Consider the following 24,475-nt stretch of genomic DNA (forward strand, 5'->3'; position numbering starts at 1 on the left):
CTAAGTAGCTTTGGACCTATCTCCACTACCTTTAAGATCTAGATGGTAGAAAATCAGGCTCTTGGGTGACCATGCATGGACCTGGGTGACCAAAATCCCAGCCTCTGTGAGTTTCCCATGGAGTCACTCAAGTGGGGGTGAAGGGTCGAGGCCTGGAGCCATAGAGCTTCCCCAGATCATAGGGAGCCTCCCCATCTTTACAGACAACCCCCAGCCTCCAGGGCTTTCTGGAGTCAATGCCTCAATGCCTCCACCTTCATTTTCACTCAAGAGACTGACTCAGTGGAGGAAATTCTGGGCAGGCAGTGGGTATGCTTAGTCCCCTCTAAATCCAACCCGTGTCATGATGAGCCAGGCAATTAGAAAGATGTCTGCCATATGCTCATCTATACCTGCACAGCATGGGTTCCAAGTAAGTGATTAAATGTCTTTTTCACTTTGTCAGAGGAAGATCACTTGCCACCACCATCATCACTTCACAACACACACACACACACAGTCCTTCCCTCCTTAAGGGACAGAGGTCTAGTTTCACTCCAGTCCAGGCCTGCTTTACCCTTCCTCCACCAACCTTTGCCCTATAAGAGATAATAGTCCCTTTTTTCTACCTCACACTCCGGTCCCCCCAGCAGGCACCTGCCAGGCAGGGAAGGAAAAGTCAACAGGTTGCATAAGTTATGTCTTCCCTAGCCTCAAGGACAGCCCTGGCCCAGCCAATGTCTGCTGTAGACCTAATTGCCTTTGAGAGAAGCCAGGTAGAGGATCAAGGTGAAAATTCAGCTTACCCCTCGCCCCCAAACTTACTGAATACAAGGAACATTAGACAGCCAAGCCTCAAATAGTAATATCCATCCCTGCCTCCCCAAAAAGAAGTCCTCCCAAGAACCATATTCAGGGATTGCTCTGGCAAGCAGAACATCCCCTCCAAGTGGTCATCTGGCTTTAGGTGGGGTATTTCTAGCCAAGGAGAGACCTCATCATTCCCAAGATGACTACTTACCTACTCTGTATAGATAGCATCAGGGTGTAACGAATACTTAGTGGGACCTCCTGACTTCCTGTTATGCTGGCCATTTTAATACTCACTTCCCCTTAGCCCTCCCAAGACAGCACATGTCAAATCCAGGTGAAACCGCCCGAACCCAGTGCCATGGTTGAGCCCCTCACCACCCTGGGTGCTCCTCTCCAAGCCTATAGTCCTTCATCACACTCATCCCAGGTAGGCTTCAGGTCAATGTCCTGTGAGAAAAATGAGCCTGGAAGCACCCAAATAGCTCACACAAATCCAGGCTCGCTGGTGGTGTGCCTTGTGCTACATTCCCCCGTCATCAATTTGGCAGCCCCAACATCACCCAAAGGAATTAAGACCACAGGCTGGGCAGAGAAGACTGTGGAAGCCCCTGTGCCTTGGCTCTCCTGAAGAACTTCCAAGGCCATCTAGTTGGGCAAGGCTGGCCCCTTGTTAACAACACACACTGGGCAGATAATACAAAGTCTAGCATGCTTTGCAATAAACCTCCACCCCACCCTGTCTATAAGCTCAGTAGACTTCCAGCATCAACCAAGGGAGCTAGCCATTGGTTCTCTACGTGTAAGAAACCAGACAACACCCCTCCTCTGACCACTATCTGCAACGTAGACAGGAGACAAACCTACGGAATAAAACTGCAAACCAAGTCAAACCAGCTTCACCATCAGTGTTTCTTGAAAAAAAAAAAAAAACGGGGTTTATTGATTTTAAACTGCAAATAGTCGTTACAAAAAGTTTTTTTTTTTAAATAAATTCACACAAAGAAAGAGAAATAGAAAGCGACGGTAGTGACCAGCAAGAGGAATAATAATTACATTCATCTTAATGTGTGTGTGCCAGTTCTGTTTGCATGAACATTGGAAAACTCTAAACCTGGAATCCAGAACCTCAAATCTGCAATCGGAATGTCTCGAGATGGGCACGTGGAAGTCAAAGGGTTTCTTTTTTTTTTTTTTCCCTTTTAGAAGCTATACATAAAAAGTTGTTTTCCTTCTGTACTGTCACAGAACTTCTACATACATTCTCAGTCCTAGTTGTGAAAGGCCTAAAGAGAAAGAAACTCAATTTGCAGTCCAACACAAAGGGGGAAAATTTCTAAAATAAATAATCCAACAGTTTTTTGCATTTTTTTAAATTAATTTTTCATTTTTTTAAAATAAAATAACCAAAAAAGTGTAAAGTTACAAAAAATGTCGTTGAAGAATAATATATTAAAACTGTGGAAAAAAAGGAAAAAGACACGTCACAAAATTTTAAGATTAATATGAAGATCATAATTTAACATAAAAGAATATATTCTATGGATTTGTCATCCCGATAAATATGAACAAAATTAACAAAAAAAAAGCATAGTTTGGCAATAAATACGTTTTGATAAGTTAAATAAGCTTTTTTATATTGATGTGCAGTGACAAGCAAAATTTTTGCTCTCCAATTTCTGAAAGTTATATGAAGTTTAAAACCCAGGGAAAAAAGCATGGCGTGAGTGCTCTAAGGATAGACCTACGGTATTCTAGAGCAAAAACCATTAAAGCTACTTCTACGGGAAATCGTTTTACACAGATATTGTATGTGGAATGAATACCATTAACTCTCACCCCTTACATGTGTTTTTTTTTTTAGCTTTTCTCTCAATTTTTTTGTTGTTTTTCAAAAGATGTCACATATGAACTGGGGAACTTTAGCACCAAAATCAAGTCTCTCATAGTCCATCTAGCTTCCCCTTCCTCCCCACTTAAAAAAAAAAAAAGAAAAAAATTAAATCACAAAGTCCCACTTATGTCACAATCTTCATCCACTTTTTCTGTCTTCCTTCCTGTAGACCTACACCATCCCAGGCAAGATTAGTCAACAGAATTTCAGGTCGGGAAGAAAAAGGTTTTGAATGTCAATATAGGTTTCCCTAAAACCCAAGTCTGGCAACAACTCTCCCGGGAGGGGGGGCGTGGGGGGGGTACTAGGGAAAGGAGAGAAGTGTGTAGGAGACTGAAGTAAGGGAAGGTGCAGTTGTATCGCCAGTGGAGGGAGCTGCTGGTTCTGGGTCCCCCCCTCCCCCCATGGGCAGAGGCTCCGGGAGGCCCACGGGTGCCCTCTGGCGCTGAAGAGGTAATGTAGTCACAGTGACAAAGTTAGATTACAAGGCACTAAGTTGCTTCTGTAAACTGTTACTGCTTTTTTCTTTTGTGATTTGGCACTTAAGGCTTAAGCCAGAAAAAAGGCATCTACTGACAAATATGGGACTTGTCTGTTATGCATGGTAAGTGGGCTATAAAATCAAGGGGAGGGGTTTCAAGCCAGAGGAAGCTACTGACAAATTGACTTGTCCTTATGTTAGGGAGGTTAAAAGGGGGAAGAGGGAGAGGTATTCCAAGGTTCTAGGGGAAAGGGGTTGAGCTTAACCTTGTTAATGTAGGGGTTGTAGGGTAGGGAGGTGAGGATAGGGGATGTGGGGGGGTTGGAGTGGGCAGGGGGTCCCTCCCTACCCTGGATTAGTCATCTGAGATGGAAAGTCTGCTGAAAATGGGCAGGCGTCTTGAGTTGTCCAAGGTGGGGGAGTCTGAGCCACTGTGGCTGCTGCTGGAGCTGCTCAGGTAGCCCTCCTGGTCCGAGAGAGAATCCTGAGGGCTGGGGGGAGAGTCAAACATGTGAGGAGACTCAGACATGGGCCGGAAAAGGAAGGTGGTCGGGGAGCCACCCCCAGGCAGCCCCATGCTAGGGGCAAAGAGGCTCGCCAGCTCCTGGCTGGAGAAGGCAAAGGGGTTATTGGTGCCATCAGGAAGGGTGGGTGAGCCCAGGAGGTCATCGGCGCTCAGGATGGGGGGTGGGGTGATGGACGTGGGGCTGTCCAGCAGCCCTGTGGCAGCGGCGGTGGCAGCGGCACTGGGAAACCCAGCAAAGCTAAAGCTATGCTGGAGGCGGGGACGGTCAGCAGAGAGGTCCCGGGCCCCGGCCAGGGCACGGCGCTCCTCAGCATTGTGGATGAAGTGGCAGCGGGGCCCATATGGGCAAAAACCGATGGTGTGGAAGGTGCGGCACAGCTCCGTCTTGTACTTGGGATGGCGAGTCAGGCTTCGGAGCTCATGGATGCCATGCGCGAACTGGCACTTGTCCCCGTACTTACAGGCACCATTCTCCTCAAAGGGGCGGCACAGCTCCGTCTTGTAGCGACTGGAGTTGACCTGACCACTCCCAGGCTGCTTCTGGGTGGGAAGCAGTCGCTCACCCCCTTCTGAGAAAGAGCGGTCTCGGAAGCGGCTATCCCGAGAGCTCAGAGTTGGGGCTGGCTCGCCCTTGAGGCTGCTGAGGAGCTGGTTCTGGTGGAACTTGGAGCTGGGCAGGGTAACTGAGTGCCTCCGGGGGAAGCCCCCACCAGCAGGGGTGCCCACCGCCTTCCTGTCTAGCAGGCAGCCCCCTGCACTGGGAGCACTGTAGTTGAGCATCTTGTTACCCTGGAGGGAAGAGAGAGGAGAGACAGGATGGTGAGTGACAAAGGCTATCCACCAGGCACAAGAAGGGTACCCACTAAGGGCAACCCCCTCCAGAATCAGAAATACCCCATCTCTCTCCAGGGAACCATCCCCACCTCTGCCCTGACAAGCCCCCTTCCCCCTTTCTCCCATAGACCAGCCACCTGGATTTACTTTGGCCCCATGCATTAAAAAACAAACAAAATATACACACAAAATCCTGGCCTATGTGAGAAATTGTTTTATGCATGCACCCTACCCCAGGCAGACCCCTGGAATGCAGCCCCATATCCTGTCCCCAAAGCTACACTTTTATCCATAAAATCCAAATTCTTTACCTCCCAAATAGATTCCTCAACTCAAAAGATCTCACATCATTCATCCTTCTCTAGGTTGCCCCTCCCCCTAACAAAAATCAGGTAAACCTCGGGAGATTGCCCCTTTTTAATCAGTCCCTGCTTATTTGATGCCCTCCACCCGCAACCTGGCCCAAGAGTCTCAACTTCCTCCTTCAGAAGTGTTCCCTTCCTTTGGCAACAGATTTTCAGACTGTCTGCTTTATCTTACTGGGGGGGGGGGCGAGGGGGTAGGAGAAATCCCATCTGGGGTTAGAGGGGAAGAGGAATGTGATTCCTGAAAATAAAATTCATTGCCCCATGCTCCTGGAAGTGGTGCTTTCCACAATGCTCTCCCCAATATTCCCTGCCCATCCCACCCCCCTCCACTGAGAAGATGCCTTTGCAATTAGTCTTCTGGCTCCTAAAGCAGGCTGGATGGAATAAGAGCACCAGTGTTTAATCTTTAACGCAAAGCTGCAGGTGGGGAGGAAAAAGAAAGCACCAAATCCCCCCACCCCCTCCCAGTCAATAGTGGATTTGGTGGGGGGGAGGGGGACAGAGCCACCACAGGCAGGTTTCTGTTCCAATGGGACCCTGGTCACAAGCCCAAACTGTACCCAAGATTTGGAAAGGGTGTTGGAGCAGTGGGGGGATACGACCTGGGAGTTGGCTCCCAGACCATGTGGGTGTCATTGTGTAAATTCTAAAGTTGGTCCCTCAGGATCAGCTGCGGGGGATCGGGAATCTGTAACAGCAACCACCCCATGGAGCGGATTACAGGAACCAAGTTGAGAGCCGGTTCCCAACAATGAGGTTCATTTTAAAAGTCCTGAGGGGGGAGGGGGCGAGAGAAAGAGAAATAGATCAAAGAGTGAGAATGCCGGGAAGAGAAGGAAGAAGTGCGGGAGAACTCAGGCACCCGCAGCCGCCAGGGCAACTGGAGTTTGGGAGAGCGCAGGGAGGGAAGGAAGCTGAGATTCCAACTTTTTCGATGTTTCTCTTCAGCTCCTCGGTGTCCCTGCACCCCAACCCTGCAGCCCTGGGGCCCTGGCAGCTGCGCCGACTGGAGAAGCAAGCTGGGAAAAAAGAGCAACATGACCCGACGTGTTTAAAAGAAGGCAAAACACTTTAGCAATTAAAAGTGGCCTAGCAGCTTCCCTCTTTGGGAAGAACACTGGGGAGAGGGGGAGAAATCAATTGAACATCCACAGGCTTTTTTTGCTATGTACACTTACACCGCCCTACTGGAACATGCCGGGTTTAGAACTGCTTTTTTCTTCATCCACTGGCAAGCCACACGACTTACGGAGACCCCCATTAAATCCTTCCTAGCAAACACTCGACCTCAGACCTGCATTTTATCATCGAGTCCCCCCACCCTCCGTATCGAGGGGCCGAGGTCCCCTAGAAAACAAGTAAGCTGGTCAACCCGAGTCTCACTTTCACGCCAAAGTTTGCAGAACGACCGTCTATCCCAAGAGGAAGCCTGGCCGAGCTGGGGCGAACTGAAGCCCCACTGCAAACTCGTTTTGCAACATCCTTTTGAATCAGAGCTCCTGGCCTTTTTCTCGCAGATTCCCAGCCCCTTCAAGACAGGCGAAAATCTACCAGCCAAGCGTCGTCCCGAGACTCACTTCTCCAAGGAAGCCCCCTCCCAACCCTATAGGCGGGCTGTAACTAAAGACTGAGACCCCTCCGGCGGCCGGGAGACCCCGAGCACACCCCGAGAAACAGAGCAGACCAGCGAAACCCGGCTCAAGCTGCACGTTAGGGAAGAAAGATCACCGAAAAACTGCCCCAATCCAGGCCAATGACCCGCATCCCCCCAGCAACCCCGCCAGAAGTTCGGGGCAAACTTCGCCCCCCGAAACTCTGGTCTCCAGATTCCCATGTAATCCCCCCCGCCAGGAACTGTTGAAACTCAAAGGGTGGGGAGGGCCAAATTCCTTCAAACTGGGGAGGGGGGAAGGGCATGGTGGGGGAGAACCATCTCGCCTTTCTCCCCTCTTCCCCCCTTTTTCCAAGACCTAAACTTTTGGGGATTCTCTTTTTAAGGCAAAAAAGATTTTGAAAAGCAAAACCCTCCGCCTCACTTTACCTTGCATAAAACTTCGCTCAAGTCGAAGATGGTGGCAGACACGAGGGTGGTGGTCATCGTGGGTGCTCGCACGGGGCAGGGACGAGGATCTGGTGTGTCGCGAAGGTCCCGGTGCGGGGAAGGCGCAGCCTCCGGCTCTCCGGTCTGGAGTCCCACACGCCTGCTCCCGGCGCCCCTTGCCTTTCTGACTCTCTCGGACTGCGGCGCGCGAAGCCCGATTTATAAAGTTAGACGGGGAGGTGGAGCTTTAAACTTATTTAAATGAGGAAGAGGAGGAAAAAAAGTTGATTGACACTGAAGTTGAATCAGCCATGCGGTCAAACTCGGGAAAAAAAAAAAAAAGCTTTCAAAAGGAAGAAGGGGGAGGGGAGACGAGGAAAGAAGGCGAGGAAAAAAAAAAAAACCCACTCCGAGCAGCACACAACTTTTTTTCTTAAAGAGGAAAAGTTTCGAGTCCGCTCGCTTCGCTACCCGGCGCCCTGCTCTGGGGCGGCGCGCGGCGCAGAGGGGGAGGGGCGCGCCCCCCCTTTGTCAGCCGTAGGGCCCAGCTCTGTGACATCACTCATTCCACCCTCTTCGGGGTTCTTGTTGTTGTGTTGTTGTTTTTTGTCGGGCAGGAAGGCGAGCTCGACTTTCTCTTTTGGCAAGAGGGAGCAGAAGTCCGTACCGAGCCCTCTGCGGTTTCCATCTTAAGCACATCTTTCTTAACTTGTCCAAGTGCCCCGCACAACTTACTCTCTTCCCAAGTTCTCTTCCGCACTCGGCTCCTCTCCGCAAACCCCGCAGGGCAAGGGGATTGGAAATTTGGACCCATAAAGCCTTCAAGTCTACGGTTTTACTTTTTTTTTCCAGCGGGGGGTGGGGTTGGGAGGCTTTTTCCCTAGGGAGGACCCGGCCTGACGGGGGTGTGCGCAGCACGATTTAGGGCTCCGCACGCGTCTACACTCGCGCTTGCTCTGCAGCCCACACTCTCCGAGTGTAGGCAAGGGGTATTGGGGGGATCGTGAAAAAACCACCGCCCAGGCGGAGTGTTTATCAGGTCTGGAAGTTATATTTGTTTCACGTATCCAATCTTTAAACTTTTTTATAAAGAAACTTGAATCTTCATGAATGTCCCTTCCTCGCCCCGACAAAAAACCCACCCAGCAACACACAACTTGCCGCGCGCGCTCAGAACTGTGGACCGCGCCGAAATACACGTACACACCCCTAGACACTTGAACAATGAAAAAGTTACTTTGGCAAGAATGAAGGTAAAGAGATGGGGGAGGCGACACTTTTATTGTTCTTCCCCCACCCCCAAGGGAACGGAACATATGGCTTGTCACGCTGCGCTGTTTGGGAGGGAGGGGAGCCTGGGACCCTTGAAACCGAAAGGCCCGCAATAGATTATTACTCCTATAAAAACTGTAAAATATGTATTTATTTATTGTTAGGTTCGGATGCCCCTACACCCACCCAAATAAAAGTTAACGTGTCCCCCACCGCCCCCGCGCTTTCGTGGGAGTGCTGCAGTGAGGACCCAGGCGGAAACCGCAGGGCTGCGTTTCTTTCCTATTCCCCCGCGTGCCCGGCTGCCTCGTCGGCCCTCGCACGTTTCTTCCCAGCACTCGAGGCCGCCGGGTCTGTTATGAAACCTCGTTCGCTGAGTGGCTAAGAGCGGGTTCCATTGCGATGTAATTAGGTCACCCCATTATGAGCACGTTTCTTTGGAAAGGACAGGGCGGGAGGAGCACAGCGCTTGAGTCGCACTCTCGCCACCACCACTACACACACACACACACACACACACACACACACACACACACACTTGACTGCATTTCTTATTTATTCATTAACCTCCGAGCAAACCTAGGAAACATTCCAAATCACAACTGTTTTAGGAACCGGTTGTTTATCATCTTTCTGAAATACACAACTTTTGCTGCAACCACGAATCTACGTGACCCCAGCCCGGTCTGCTTTTATTTGTCTTCTTTGACTTAAATTGATGGCCCCCATTTTTAACCCAGTTGCTGTCCCTTGCTTTATCTTCTGCTGCTGTCCAGCCTCCTGTTGCTTCCCTCCCCCTGCTCCCATTTTGCAGCTTTTCTTGAAATCTGGCAAGCGCCAGAAAAGGAAATAACTTCCATCCACCTTAATTTAAATCAATCAAATGTAGGTTTCTTTCTTTAAGGGACGTTTGCTCGCTCCTTTCCCCAGCTCCAAGAACGGGGCGGGGGGGGGGGCGGTTTCGTGCAGTTTCTTGGTGATGAGGTAATGAGTTCCAGATTTCAGAACAGAGCAGGGTGCGCGTTAAAAGCACAAGGTTAGTCTGCGTCCTGATGTGAAGCTATTTCGGTTTTTGATTCCCCCCACCCTCAAAAACGTCTAACTCTGGAGGGTGCGCGAAGCTCTGCTGAGGGAACGCGGAGGGGTGGAAAAGCGAAGGGGGAAGGGGACCCGGGACGGGCGGAGCGGCTAGGGCCCGCACCCTTTGTGCCCCTTCTTGGGGTGGGGGGGGGGTGCAGCTTTCCCCCGCTGCTGCGGGACCGGCCAGAGCACCATCACCAGGCCTCGGCGTCCCGGGCTAGCTAAAAAGTTTTTTCCCCCCAAAGAGAAGCGATTCCTCGAATTTCCTCCGCTTTACCAACTTTTGGGGGGCGCTCCCATCCCCCGCTCTGGGGGCCCGGGTTCTGCGGGGCGGTGACCAACCTGGCCCGCTCGCTCCCGAGTTGTTTACCGGCCCCGCCGATCGACCGGGTTTGTTCCAGCTCCCAGAGCCTGTCTCTATAATTAAACTCTTTTTTTAATTGTCGGGTTGAAACGTCATTTCGGGGACTTTCCAAGGGTGAGGGAGCCGAGGGGAGGGAACGATCCTCCTTAACCCTTCGCTGACCCGGCGTCCACGCCGCGGCAGGCCCGGGAGCAGCGTCCAGCCGGGAGGAGAAGGGTGGGGGTCTGAGGGCCAGAGCCGGCCTGTCCCCGCCCAGACGTGCTCGGCAGGTGCCGGATGGTGGCGGGAACGGCGGCGGGCCGCGACCTGGGCAGGAAGCCCGACGGGAGGCTTGCGCAGCCCTCCCCGCCTCCTTCGCTCTGCAGTCCGCCCTCCGGTTCCTTACCCGCGCCTTGCCCTGAGAGGCCGCCCCTTCACCTGCACGGCTGCTTCCGAACCGTAGGCGATGGGCCAGGTCGTCTGGCCCAGACCCGACTTCCGGGTCCTCCTTTCTCGCTTGGAGCGGGTCCCCTTGCAAGGAGGCCCTAGCCAGGTATTTTTGGCTTTGGGGTATTGTTTTGTGAAAGGGAGAAAGTGAAAGTCCTCAGAATTAGGGAAACGCGACGGATATATTCATCGACTAATCTGGACTCTGGGCGCACCCTGTGGCAGGTGAGAGTGTGGGACGCTGGGCTGCTGACCCCCTCGACCGCTGGGCCTTGTTAGCAGCGCTCTTCAAGGCACCCTCTCCCCAGAGTCCCTTCCTGGCCCTGGTTGCAGCACAGGATCTGCCATCGTAGAGCCCTGAGAAGTTACACTTCCTCCCGAGCTTCAGGTCATTTGCAAAATACCCCAAATCCTTCGGATTGGTCCCCGCCCTTCCCCCAACCCTTGCTACTTGAGAAAGCAAATTCCCTGGATTAGAGAGAAGGAGGGAGGGCCAAGTGCTGCCAGAGGGGTACCTGGTTTAGATTTACTTGCAGTGCTTGTGGAATGCAGATTCCTCAGCTTTGACCCAGGCCCAGCAAATCAGATCTCTGGGGTGGAGCCAGGAATCTGCATTTTAGTACATTTCCTGCTAGTGATTCAAACACTAACGTTTGAACATCTGTGGTCCAGGATTTTGAAGTTGGGCTGTTCTGGATCCAAGTCTTGGCTTTGTGACTTTTCAAGACACTGACCAAAGCCTCAGTTTACTCATTTCTAAAATAGCAGTAATAGACATAAACTTGGCCTATAAATTGCCTAGTTTCATGCCTAGCTGAAATCTTGTATATGCCTATCCATTGTATGTAAACTGAGCCATTCTTGGGACCTCATTACACCACAAAAATTCTGGGTGGGGTATTCATTTTGCAAAACGATTCTTCAGTATAGATGGCCATTTGAAATCATCAACTGACAACTTTGATCTGTTACACTTTCTGGTCCCCACCCCCAGCCCTGGACAAGGCAGGCCTGAGGCCTGGAAAGAGGAGAGGACACTGGCGGGGAGCCTGGGAAGAGCAAGATGGGTCAGGATGAGGTTATGGGAACCTGCTGCCCAACTGAAAAACACCTGATTATTGTCACAAGTATTTCTGAAAACTGGATCACGGCCCCTGCTGATAGTAAAAGCCAGGCTCTTCTATCCAAGTTCTCAAGCCCCTCAGACTGCTTACTGGGCACTACTCGACTGCCAATATCCCCCCAAACCAGGAAGAGGACTGAAGAGAAGATAGTTGAGGGTCTACTATAAATGCAGCTCTGTACTATGCCTGGAGACTCTGGGGTGTAGCTCAGGGAGTCAGCCCCTTCCTGCTGGGACTACAGAAAAAATCCAACCCCAGGCTATCCCAGCCCTGGGAGGGTCTCATTGCCTGTTGCTGTGCCTGAAGTAGAACATCTAAACCCTCATTCTTAGGTCAATTGTTTTAACACTTTCCCTACAGAAATGTTCCACAGTTCAGTTAAGTTCCCAGACTAGCCCACAGCTGCACCTCCTCCTTCTTTGCCTGGGCCTGCTTAGAGACACAGGCTAGCCCATGAGCTTTGAGTCACCTAGACTTTGATGGGAAGCCCAACTCTGCCAGGTGGCCACCAGTTGCACAACCTGAAGCAGGTCACATAGCCTCTGGGATGATCAGAAAGGTGAAGCTCTTTCCCTCCAGTGTTTAGCTCAGATAGCCATCTTCCCTCCAGCCAATCCAAACTGCTAGCGATGATGGTGGTTGCTGCATAGCCCTCCCTGGGGCTTCAGGGCAGACCAAATGCCTCCCCTCATCCCTGCCACCCCTGTCGATGGTGCCATTGCAGTCTATAGCACTCCAGCATGCTAACTGCATTTTATGAAAGCATCTGTTTACTCCCCTCTGGACTATAAACTCCTTGAAGGCAAGTGCTTTTCTATTACCTGGGCCTCTTAAGTACTTCTTGAGTAGGTGCACAACAAATTTTTTCAGTTTTCCCTGAACCTTTGCTGTCAAACCCATTAGGATACTTTGATCACCCTAAATCCAGCAGCAGGAGTAGAAAAAGGAATGGGCAGGGGTTTTGGTGGTGGCAGGAAGGTAGGGCTTGGGCTTTGCAGGGAGTGGGACAGCAGCCTTAACACTGGAATGTTCGGTAGACCAGAGCTAGTAACTCAGGGAGGCTGGGCTTCCAGTTTGCCCAGGACGTGTTCTATGCAGCTCATAAGAGGCAACATGGTCTAATGAATGAGCACTGGTCTAAGAGTCAGGAATCTTGGATTCTAGAGATACTCTGCCTGGGGTTCACTGGGTCATTCTCTACTCTGGGCTCAGTGTTCTGATCTGTAGAGTGTTGGACTGGACAGGTGGTGTTCAAACACCACTCTGAACAGAATCACCTAGAGAGCTTTTAAAAATATATAGATGCCCCGCTGCAGTTACCTCCAAAGATTCTGCTTCAGTGGGTCTGAGATGAGGCCTAGCATTTATATTTTCGTATTTCCCCAGGTGATTCTATTATGAAGCCAGAAACAATGGATTCAGTTGATTTAGAGGAGCAGTTCTCAACCAGCAGCAGTTTTGCCCTCCAGTGAACATTTGACAATGTCTAGAGATGTTTTTGGTTGTCACGACTGGAGGGGAAAATGTCAGTGCTACCGGTATCTGGAAGGTAGAGGCCAGGGACGCTGCTAAACATCCTGCAATGCATAGGACAGCCCCCCACAACAAAGAATTATCTGGTCCAAAATGCAGGAGTACTAAGACAGAGAAACCCTATTTTAGGGGTTCTTTCCAACTCCAAGATTCCTGCATACTTAGATCTCACCCTCCCTCAAAACTTTCTCCATATGGTAATACAAGTGATCTTTTTCAAAACCTAGATCTGATCTTGTGTATTGCCTAAAACCCTTGGTTACCCATCCCTCTTAGAATAAAAACCAAAGTCTTAGTCCAGCATAGTCTCTCACGTGCAGGAGCAGGAAAAGAGAGATTGACTTTCATATCTCCTCCTCTCTCCACCACTTGACTTTCATACCCCCTCCTCTCCCCAACACTACCTCTCCCACCCCCCAGGGCACTCGCTGTCCTCTAGACAGTTTCTGATGAAAATGAACCATCCTTCCTCCTGCCCCAGGGCCTTGATACGTGCTATTTCTTCTATCTGAATTGACCTTCCTTTGGCCCAAATAAATTCTAAATCATTCTTTAGAACCCAGCTCAAGCATCACTTCCTCAACTATTCTTGGTGCCCCCCTCCCCCAATCAAGGTAAGGTGACTGCCTCCACTCTGATGTCCTCATGGAATGTTCATTTCCCTCAAAGTAGTTATTTCAGTTTGTGAGTATACATTCATTCTTATAACCATTTTTTACTTTTTAATTTAACATACAGTAAAATTGACCTTTATTTTGCATATGGTTCTATGAATTCTAACATGTGAATAGGTACATGTAACCACCACCATGATCAGCAAACAGAACAGTTCCATCACCACCAAAAAACTTCCTTATGCTATCCCCTCACCCATCCCTTACTCTGGCAACCACTGACTTATTCTCTATGCTATAATATTGCCTTTTCCAGAAAGCCATATAAACGAAATCATACCTTTGAGTTTATTGCCTTTGACATTAATCCATGTTGTTGCATGTATCAGTAGTTCATTAATTTCAACTGAAGAATAATATGTCACTGTATGGGTATGCAACTAGTGTTTTATCCATTCACCTGTTGGAGGATATTGGATTATTTCCAGTTTGGGGCCATTGTGAATAGAGCACCAATAAACATTTGTGTACAGATTTTGTGTGAACAGAAGTTCTTATTTCTCTAGGGTAAATAACTAGGAGTGGGATTGCTAAGTCATAGGGTAAGAGAATGTTGAAGTTTATTGAAAACTGCCGAATGGTATTGAAGAGTGGATATACCATTTTGCATCTCCAGCAGCAATATCTCAGAGTTTTTAGTTGCTCCACGTCCATATCTGCACTTACAATTGTCAATAATTTTTTGTTTTAGTCATTCTAATAGATGTGTAGTTGTATCTCCTTGTGGTTTTAATTCGCATTTCTTAATGTTGAACATCTTTTCATGTGTTTATTTGCCACTTGGCACGTCCTCTTTGGTGATATATCTGTTCAAGTCTTTTGCCCGTTTTTTAATTGGTTGGTTGTTTTCTTACTGTTGAGTATTAAGAGTTCTTTATGTATTCTGGATACAGTTCCTTTGTCGAATATGTGATTTGCAAATATTTTCTCCAGTCTGTACCTTATCTTTTCATTCTCTTAACAAGGTATGTTCACAAAGTTTTTAATTTTGATGAAGTCTAATTTATCAGTTTTATCTTTTGTGCATCATGCTTTTGGTGTCACATCTAAAGACCGTTTGCCTAACTCTCTGTCATTAAGATTTTCTGTTTTCTTCTAAAAGTTTTATAGTTTTATGTTTTACACTGAGACCTATGATCCATTTGGAGTTCGTTTTTATATAAAATGTGCGATTTAGGTTCAGGTTCACTTTTTTTTCCTACGGATATCCAATCCCAACGCTGTTCATTGAAAAAACTATCATTTCTCCATTGAATTGCTTTTGCACCTATCCAAAAATCAGTTGGCCATATTGGTATGGGTCTCTTTATTCTGTTCCATTGATTTGTGTGTTCATTCCTTTACCAGTACCACACTGTCTTGATTATTGTAGCTTTGTAGTAGTCTTAAAATCAGGTGGTGTAATTCCTCCAACTTTATTCTTCATTTTCAAAATTGTTTTAGCTGGGGCCGCCCTGGTGGCTCAGGCGGTTAGAGCTCCATGCTCCTAACTTCTAAGGCCACCGGTTCGATTCCCACATGGGCCAGTGGGCTCTCAACCACAAGGTTGCCAGTTCAACTCCTCGCGCAAGGGATGGTGGGCAGTGCCCCCTGCAACTAAGATTGAACATGGCACCTTGAGCTGAGCTGCTGGGCACCTTGAGCTGAGCTGCTGCTGAGCTCCCAGATGGCTCAGTTGGTTGGGGTTCGACGCCCGCAAGGGATGGTAAGCTATGTCCCCTGCAACTAGAAAAAATGGCAACTGGACCTGGAGCTGAGCTGGACAACAACTTGAAGCTGAACGGCACCCTCCACAACTAAGATTGAAAGGACAACAACTTGACTTGGAAAAAAGGCCTAGAAGTACACACTGTTCCCCAATAAAGTCCTGTTCCCCTTCCCCAATAAAATCTTTTAAAAAATTGTTTTAGCTATTCTAGTTCAATTGCCTTTTCATATAAATTTCAGAATCAGCTTGTCTATATCTACAAAAAAAATCCTACTGGGATTTTTATTGGAATGCATCAGTGTATCGATCAATTCGGGAAGAAATGGCAGCTTTATTATGTTGAGTCTTCTAATCCATGAATATGGTGTGTCTATTTAGGTCTTCTTTGATTTCTTTAATCAGTATTTTAGTTTTTAGCATTCAGATACAATATATGTTTTGTTAGATCTATACTTAATATTTCCCTTTGGGGAGGTTAACTATTGTAATTTCTTTGAAATTTCAGTTCCCAATTTCTCATTATAGTTTATAGAAATACAGTTGATTTTTGTGTTGACCTTTTTTATCCTATAATCTTAAAAAATCGCTTTCATTATAAGAAAGATTTTTAGTAGATTCCTTGAGTTTGTTTGTTTTTGTGTGCGTGTGTTTGTTTTGTTTGTCAATATGGACAATCTTGTATGCAAATAGAACTAGTTTAATTTCTTCCTTTCCAATCTTATGCATTACATTTATTTTTCTTGCCTTATTGCCCTGTTTAGGATTTCCAATATGATGTTGAACAGACATGGTGAGAGTAAACACCCTCACCTTGACTGCAGTCTTAGGAGAAAGCATTCAGTTCTTCGCTATTAAGTATGATATTAGTTGCTGGGTTTTTTGTAATCATTTAACTTTTTGACATCTCCCTTCTTACCAGGACGTATGCTCCATAAGAGCAGTCTGTCTCTGCTCTCAACTCCTGGGCCCTGGCACAGTGCCGAGCGCACAGTAGGCCCTCAATAAGGAATTCTCTACTTTGGTAATTTAGCCAACTATAACCACTGTCCCGTATGACAGACAAGAAAGGGACTTAGCTGAACAAACACAGATCGCGAAGAATAATCACAATAAAGACTCCAATGGACTCATCTAGGCATTGGCCTTATGGAGTTGGCAATTGTAAGCTGGAGAGCATCTGTAGATCAGCTTTCTGGCAAGCCATACTGTGTCAAAGCATTTATCTATGAGGAATAGATGACTGCGGTAAAATAATTATTTTAGATTGAGAGCATTCCATTCCCAAAGGGAAATTAAACAAAAAGCTTTCAGCTCTGAAAAACAGGGGCTTTCAGGGTAAAGAGTCCCACTGCTCTGAAATCTTAGGCCCTCAGACGGGTGGGGTTGTTTCGCTAAATTTATTTCAGCCGCTTATAGAAACAGAAGGGGGAAGAGGGGGGCGGTTGCTTGCACACCAGCCCTGGCTCTGGGGTATTAATATCTGCCAGGTCAGGCTTTTATTTGGGTTTTGTTTTACCTTTTGGGGGTGGGGAGGCGGGCAGGCAGCAGGAATATCTGGCAGCTGCAGGGCTTGAGCTGTGGTTTCCCACCTTTCTCCCTGTCCACTCCCCTGCAGACTATACCAGCCCACTCGTCCCCTGCCTCCCTTTCGGGTGGCCCTCTACCCACTGAATACGAAGCACTGGGCCAGGCCTTTTTCTGCCGTCTCACCCAGGCACCTTTGACACCAGATTTTCTCCCACTCCCAGAAAGAGTCTGAGCAGAGAGAGAGAGGAGAGATTGAGAGGTTGATATTGAATCTGTTTTCTTTCTGGCACAAGTGTGGGTATAGGGAGACTGGAGCCTTTGTCTCTGGCCCCCATCAGAACCCCCTCCCCAATCCCGTATCCCCACCCCCAGTGGCTCCACTCCTTGAATTTGGGGGGTTGTTGGCTATGAAATCCAGGCCTTTTGATCTCTGTGTTCCTTCTCCTCAGCCTCCCCAAAGCACCGAGCACACATTCTTCTTCGTGCCTGATACCTGAACAGTCTCTTCTGCCACACCCACCCCTGCCCCATATCTAGAAAAAGGAGTTAAATGAAACCACCATGTTGTTTTTTAAAAACCTGTTCTTGTGCTGAATTTGGAATGCTCTGTGGAACACAGGTTAATTACTTCCCACAGATGTGGGGAAAACCAAGGCACAGGAGGGGAGGTGGCAATAGGTGACCTGCACCTACTGTGGGTAGGTGAGAACAGTGTCCACCGGCTGGCGCTAGGAGGTGCCTGCTGAAGCTGAAAGGACCAGAGAAAGACAGGGCTCTGTGTCTGGGCGCTTGTTGTTATGTGGCCTCTGTCTGAGGGCAGGAAGAGGAGACACACAAGGAAGCTCAAAAATCTGCCCAGGCAGAAGACTTGAGTAATTACATGAGAATATGGGGAAGTACCTCATATAGTGCCTAGCCCATGGGAACCCCCCAAATGCTGGTTTGGTTTCTTGGCAAACTCCTGCTTCCTGGGTCACCAAGGAAGACAGGGGAAGCAGCATGTGTCCTCTTCACTCCCCAGCCCCAAGATAGAAAGATGGTGCAGGGACTAGTGGGAGTTTGGGAGAGGCCCACTATGAAGAATCTCCAGGGGGTTCTTGCTCTGAACTGGGAGGTCTGCTTCAGCGTGATCAAAGATACAGCACATACTTATAAACTGTAAAGTGCTTGCAAGTAAACTAAGTTCCTGCTTTGTCCTAGCACCAGCCAGTTCGCTTTGGAATGATCTTCCAACCCTCTAGCAGAACTCAGCCCTGAGTGAGCAGACCCTATCCTGGAGCTGTTCCTTTGAGAAGCAGGGCCCACCTCCCCATCCAGAGCAGGGATCAGGCAGCTCTTGGAGAGTTGCCACGTAGGCAGCCGGTGGAGGAGAGAGGATGGATCTTTGCCACAGGCCTGTGACTTCTTTAAAGCTGAGTTTCTCCCGCCAACTGCACCCTCCACCCCAGGGGGACTGCAGGCCCCCAAACCAGGGCCTGCCCTTGTCTGACCAAAGGCAACCAGATCTGCTGCAGCTGTTCAGTGAGAGAACAAGCTCTCCCAGAGACCAGGGAAGCAGCTGGAGAAAGATTCCTGCCAGCCCGGGGGTGTAAATATTTATACAACGTGGGTGCGTGGGAAGAGGGAAGGCAGAGGGAGGTGGTAGGAACGAGGCGGCACTGAGACCGCAGATTGAAGGAGCCTGCACTTTGGGCCTGGGTGGGAAGGGCAAGAGGCGTCTGGGATGCTAATCTCCACCTGAATTCCTACATCAAAGAGACCGCGGGGTCCTTGCCCCCAGCTCTCCTGGCAGAGTTGAGGAAAGAACTTAGAAGAAAATTCATCACCAGTCCCCTAACCGGTCTTCCTGTCGAGGGTAGCCCTTGAACCAGAAATAAACTAGATCAACAGGCCCTAGGATTAAGGGCCTGGGGGCTCCTGGGTCTTACAGTTCCAGAATGTTAAAGAATACTGTATTCCAAGACTTGGACTCCAGGGTTGAAGGCTTAGAAAACATAAGCAGAATATAAAATAGAAGCCAAGATTTCTCTCAAGTTTCTATATAGTCAATAGTAGTTTTCTAAAGTGGCCGAGAACACTGCATTGATGAAGATGAGGAGGCAAAAGAACAAGGTACGGAGAAGGCAAGGCGGCCCTTGATGGCACTTCCAGAGAAGCATGTGGCCACCATCACCACAGCGCCGAGGAAAGACAGTGTAGCCCGATGGGCACCCACCTGGTGCTCTTGGGCACCTGCACCCCACGATGCGGCTCAGCTCCAGGTGTGACCCAGGCAGAGCACCGACGCATACGCCCCTCAGCTGGACCTGCTAAGGACTCAGCCAACATCCAACGGCATGGATGCCCCAGGGTGGGAAGCAAGCCTGGGCCGGGGGCGACAGCCAGATGGACTCCAGTCGACTCCTCAGACAGCTGGGGAGCAGAGCCAGGCCGCTCCTCACCCGCCTCCCACCACTCCAGACAAGGAGGGGTGCGGCTGCAACTTCTAGGATTTCTCTGCCACTGCGCCCATTGAGAAGTGCCACCTGCTTCTATCAGTACCAGGGCTGACCCTCAGTACCTCCCACAGGTGAAATCTGTGTTGTTCCTCAGTGGCCAAGAGCCTTTAAGATCCCTCACAATTATCAGCCTCTTTTGCATTCACCCTGTGTCCTGAAAACACCCACTGGCCAGGGGTGGAGGGCGTTGGAAGGAAGGACCTTCTGCTGGAAAGCTGCCTCTATCTCCCTAGCAGACCGCTCCAGATGCCCAGGCCAACTTAGCCAGAGAGTGAGGATCAAAGGATACCCAGACTCCCCCAAGACTCAGACCCTATGCTGCAAGTCCTCCCACCCACAGCACAGAGATTTGCAAATGACAAATGCCCAGTGGGTGCATCTCCCCTGAGCCCCCGACTTTCTAGGTGGAACCCGGTGAATCCCCCACCCATCCACCCTGAGAAGGGTGGATTCTGTGGTGTCTCTGAGCAATGGGGCCCAGGCCCACACACCGTGGAGGAAACACCATCTGCCCCAGCCCCTCAGTCCGGACCTGGCAGATGATGTCAGCCCTCACAGGGGGAGGGCAGCACTGTCCCCAGCCCCCCTCCAGAAAGAAGCTCCTCTTCCAAGGACACTGGGACTGGGGGAGATCTTCAGATGCCCAGGTCCTCTTCTGCCATCGTGGCCCTGCCTGCCGGCTGTGGCCTCCTTCCTGCCAGCACTGCTTAAACAGATGAACAAGAATAAAAGCCTGTGTGGCCCAAGGAAATCTTTAGGGGAAAGAACTGAAGCTGAAGGAAAAGGAGGTGGGGGGGGCTGACTATAAGAAATGGGAGAAGAGGGAAACTCAGGAAACAGACAAAATAAACCATCCGGGAATCCAGATGTAAAACAAGGAAGGCCAAAAGAAAAGAAAAATTATGCTAAGAAGGCAGAGTAGGGTGGGGAAGGGAATTGAGGATGAAAAAGAAGGGGGCAGTTATAAATATTCTGCAAAGAGAGAAGAATGTGAAAGCAAACAACACCAGAAAAAAAATTAAAAACTAAAGAGAGACCTGGGAGAGAAAAAGAGGCAGCAATGAATTTAAAACAACTGCTTTGACCCTCAACCAATCACACTAATGTTCTGAGTCTCACTACTTTTTGTGGATTTCAGACTCATCTCAACACTGGGCAAAGATAGTCCTAGAAAAGCAAGCTCTCCATCTTGCCTTGTTTTTCCTGCAATTCTCCCCACTTACCTCCACTGTAGGTCCTGTGCTGAGTGAGGGCTGAACTTCCTGGGTCAAGGCTCAAACCCATTCCAGTTCACCCCAGTCTGGTGGTTTCTATCAGGGAGCCCTCTGGAGGGCTCACTGGAGAATCTGAGCCGCAGGAGCCCTGTGGTGGGCAGGAGCATTAGGTGTGATGGAGCCCTGCGACCAGCTTTGCATCTTCTAGGGAGGGGCTTATCCAGCCACCTCTGTGGACCAGAGAGAAACCAACCCACAGACACGCGGTCATGGAACAGCAGGGATTCATGGAAGATTGGCATACCCAACTCTATGCAAAGCCAAAGGTGTCCCAGCAAATGCCACTTTTGGAAACAACTTAGGTGATTTAAATTAATTTCCAGGCATTCCCAAGGAGACGTAAAGAGAGCCACAACTTTCCCATTGCCATGGTTGACAAACAGTTTCTTTAAGTTCATTTTGTGTCCATAAATTCCATGAGCACTTAGACGCTGGGTCCGCTCCCTTCGTCTGCTTGGCCTCTTTCAGTCTTCTGTTGCCTCCCTTTCTTCTATAAGTCTGCCTATGCCTCTCTTCTCTGTGTTTGCTTTGGTTTTTCCATTTCCCTTACTGAATCAAACCCACCTCTGCCTACCCTTCTATGTCTCTATGGCAGCAGGAGTTGGGAGAAAGCTGACGCAAACCAAGGCACAATTGAGAAGCAAAGGCAGTGAAAATGTGTGTGAGTTTGGTGTAGCACCAGCTTTGGCATACTAGGCTGTCCACAGTAGGTGAGGTAGGCTCCTAATGGACAGGACTCGAGCCTCACCAAGCCACCTAAAACTGCTCCTCCAAAGTTCAGCCAAGGGAAGCCACAAGGCTCAAATCTGATCGACTGGGACAAAGAAAATGGTGCCCGTGCTAGCCTTTCTCCCTCTAAGAATTCTCAAGTACTTGACCCTGATTCTGTACGTTCTGTAAGTCACACTTTTCCTCTACCAAAACCTGAGATATGACAAAATGTACAGAAGGGATACTAGGTTGTAGCTTTAGATACTCAGCCCCATTTCTCCCCATCCCTCCTAAACTCCAAACCTGTCACGGTCGTATAATCTATGACTCAAGCTATTATTTAACCATGAAAAAAGACAAGCCAGGAAATTAGAGGCTGAATGACCTAAAATTTATTCCATTCAACTGAGCTAATCTCCTAGTAAGGGTGTGTATAATAATAAGTCATGTTATATCTGTTCTGGAAGATGTGAACATTGCAGGGGAAAGTGCATGGTGACTGCAGATCCCAACTTGTCAAGATTTGTCCTCAAAAGGGTAAGTGCCTGGTCCTTGGCCAAGTTGCCTAGCAGTTTGCTAAACGAGTCTTAACATTTGGGAACCAATATGTTGAAATGGCGAGCACCCAACGTTCGGGCTGACCACATTCAAGTCCTGGCACTGCCACTTCCTAGGCAAGTAAGGGACTTACCTGGCCTCCCTTAGTCTCCTTTGCTGTTAAATGGCAGTGACAGCAATACTGATCTCCTGGGGCTACTGTGAGGACAGATGAGCAAAGCGCTTGGCACGTGTGAGCAGCCCCCCTCCCTAAGAGCACCCCCAGTCAACTGTTGCTGTATGTTAAACAGTAAATTGGCAAGACCAAGAAGAAGGCTGGAGGCCTCACAAAGTGGGGTTCCACGGAGTCACTGGAACACAGTCAAGTATCCTGAGCAAGAGAGAGAAGAGGGTCCCAGAGGAGGCCCAGGCAGCTGGCGGGTGGAGTGCTGCACAGAAAGCCAAGGACAGCCAGTCACAGCCGGGGCGTCCGCGTGGGTGGGAGGACGCAGGGGGGCTACACTGCAGTCCTCCTGCATTAGCTCAACATGGCTGCAGCCCCACCCTTGCGTGTGTTCATCCTGCCGTGAAACTCAGCACATACTGACCCAGCACCCACTACGCGCACGGCTCTGGCCAAGTGGAGAGCGGTAACGGAGCAAGCTTAAGAATTGCTCATCGGCCTCAGAGACTTCACAACCGGGCGTTTCTCCCCAAATTCAGAAACCTGCCCTTATAGGAGCTAGATTGTAAAGACGTGACCTGAAATTCTCATGTCAGGGCTCTTTTGTTTTTCTTTTTCCTTAAGTAAAAAGGGCAAAGAGTTTAAAAACTGTTCCGGAAATGTGAATACCAACTGAACCTTGGTAATATTTAGGGGGTATTATTACTTTTTAGGTGTAATAAGGACAGTGTGGCTAAGTTTAATGAGTCCGTTCTTTTTAGGAGATATTTACTGCAGTACTGGTGATGATATGAGCTGATGATACTATGTAGGATTTACTTCAACATTCTCTGGTAGGTAGGGAGGCAGATGGTGACATAAATGGACAAGATGACCAGGATTTGGTGATGTTGATGATGGGTATGTGGGACTTCTTCATACTACTCTGTCTCCTTCTGTGTGTGTTTGGAATGTCCGTACTACAATGTTTTAAGTTCATAAAAGCTGAAAGAATTTTAACTCAGCGATCCCTGTCTTATTGGTTCTTACAACACGATATTTACTTTGTCAAGATGTGCTCTTGGCCAAGAAAGGAGGCTGTGTGCGGAGATCTGCCAGGAGCCAGGGAGGGCTGGAGCACAGGCAGGAAGACCACCACCCTAGGGTCAGGAGAGGGTCTCAAACCCCTCCACACGTGCTGAGGACCCAGCGTGGAGCCCTGACCCTCAGGGCTGGGAAAAAACATTCAGAGAGCCTGAGGTCCCCTTTGCGCTGCTTTTAAACTCAGTGAAAATTGTTTTTCAATTAGTTTCAATGTATTTTAAACCACAATGAACTTTCTCAACTCATTTTCCTCAACTGGAAAGTGGGGGTAATCACATGTATCCCAGTTTCTAGGGTGATAGTAAATGAGATGAACGTGCATAAGTTACCCTAGCATTAGTCCGCATTGATAAAGGCTGGGTCTGATTTGAGGGGTTTTGGCAAACGCTGGCCTTTAACCTCTGCGGACCACGGTAGAGCCAGCCCATCCTGGGTGCTCTGTTTGAATTGTTCGTGCTGCACGTCAGCATCTAAATTACATAGAAGTCAAGGCACACATACTCTGGGAACTCTTTGATCGAGGCATCTTGCTGGATGTCAGTCCCTTCAGGTTTCACAGAGAAGTCACTGCTGTCTTCCTCCCTCCTTAGAGAAACCACCCTGCTCTGGGAAGAATAGGCCACTTGGGATGAGCCCCCTCACTGTTTTCTTTTTGGTTGAAGCATGAATTGGAAGATGAGGAATAGGGCACTGCCCATTCTGGGCTTTGAATGGTGAGATGCATTTGGAGAAAGCAGACCTTCAGCAGATCAATTCATTCCCGAAGATGTAGCAAGGGGTTCCAGGTACACAGATGCAGCAGGCCCTGTGCTCAGCAGCAGCCCCCACAGGGAGCTTCTGGAGCCTTCCCCAGAGGAGCCTTGGGCAAGCGGTCATGAAGGCTTCCACACAGCAGAGGGCAGCACAACACCCTCTCCTGAGTCAGAGGGACCCGCCAATGGCTGGGCAAGGTGACCTGGCAACACTTTTCCAAGAACAAATCTAAATAGCCATGGCATGCAGAGGAAGGAATCCCAGGAGAGGCAGGTGGCCCACACAGCCAGTTCCTAAGTCTTTGCAATTTGCCTCCAGGCAACTTGTCAGTGGCTTCCTGTGAGACACATTTCGGCCAGAAGAGGGTGTTTGTGACTTCAGGAGAGGGACCCACAGGCTACAGGACTGGAAGGGAGGAGGGGACATAAACAGAACGTAGTCCAGTCACTGAGGGAGTGGCCACCCCAAGTCTTTGGGTCCTCGCTCTATGGCCTCCTGCCAAGCAGAGGAAGGAATTGGTCTGTCCCATCCCAACCTGCTCCACACCCAACCTCTCTTTGACTCCACTGTCCACTGGACCCCTGCATGTTCTCTGCACCTTCTTCCCTAGGAAGAAATGGAAGGGAGCGAGGAGAGCCCAAAACAAAGTTCCAAGGTTCTCAAAAGCTCAAAAGATCCTGGGCTTTGAGATGTTTGAAATGCATTCACAGGATTATTCTAAACTCCCCAATACCCGCCCCCCCCCCCGCCACACACACACACACACACACACACACACACACACACCCATGAAA

The 24,475-nt window shown here is 49.2% G+C and overlaps 1 protein-coding gene across 1 annotated transcript; it reads right to left on the reverse strand.

The window, feature by feature from the left end:
* Positions 1 to 1,685: 1,685 nt before the first annotated feature.
* Positions 1,686 to 8,721, reverse strand: ZFP36L1 (ZFP36 ring finger protein like 1). Its single transcript, XM_081047520.1, has 2 exons — positions 6,934 to 8,721; positions 1,686 to 4,479 (listed from the first exon to the last, which is right to left on the reverse strand). The coding sequence occupies exons 1-2, from the start codon at positions 6,988 to 6,990 to the stop codon at positions 3,520 to 3,522; spliced, it is 1,017 nt and encodes a 338-aa protein (XP_080903646.1). The 5' UTR covers positions 6,991 to 8,721; the 3' UTR covers positions 1,686 to 3,519.
* Positions 8,722 to 24,475: the final 15,754 nt, after the last annotated feature.

Source organism: Rhinolophus hipposideros (genome assembly GCF_964194185.1).
Source record: "Rhinolophus hipposideros genome assembly, chromosome: 5".
In the NCBI taxonomy this organism is placed as follows: Eukaryota; Metazoa; Chordata; class Mammalia; order Chiroptera; family Rhinolophidae; genus Rhinolophus; species Rhinolophus hipposideros.

Coding starts and splice junctions, on each gene's coding strand:
- ZFP36L1 (XM_081047520.1), bottom strand. CDS start 6,990: ATGACCACCACCCTCGTGTCTGCCACCATCTTCGACTTGAGCGAAGTT. Junction 4,480..6,933: donor TGAGCGAAGTTTTATGCAAG/GTAAAGTGAGGC, acceptor TCTTCCCTCCAG/GGTAACAAGATGCTCAACTA.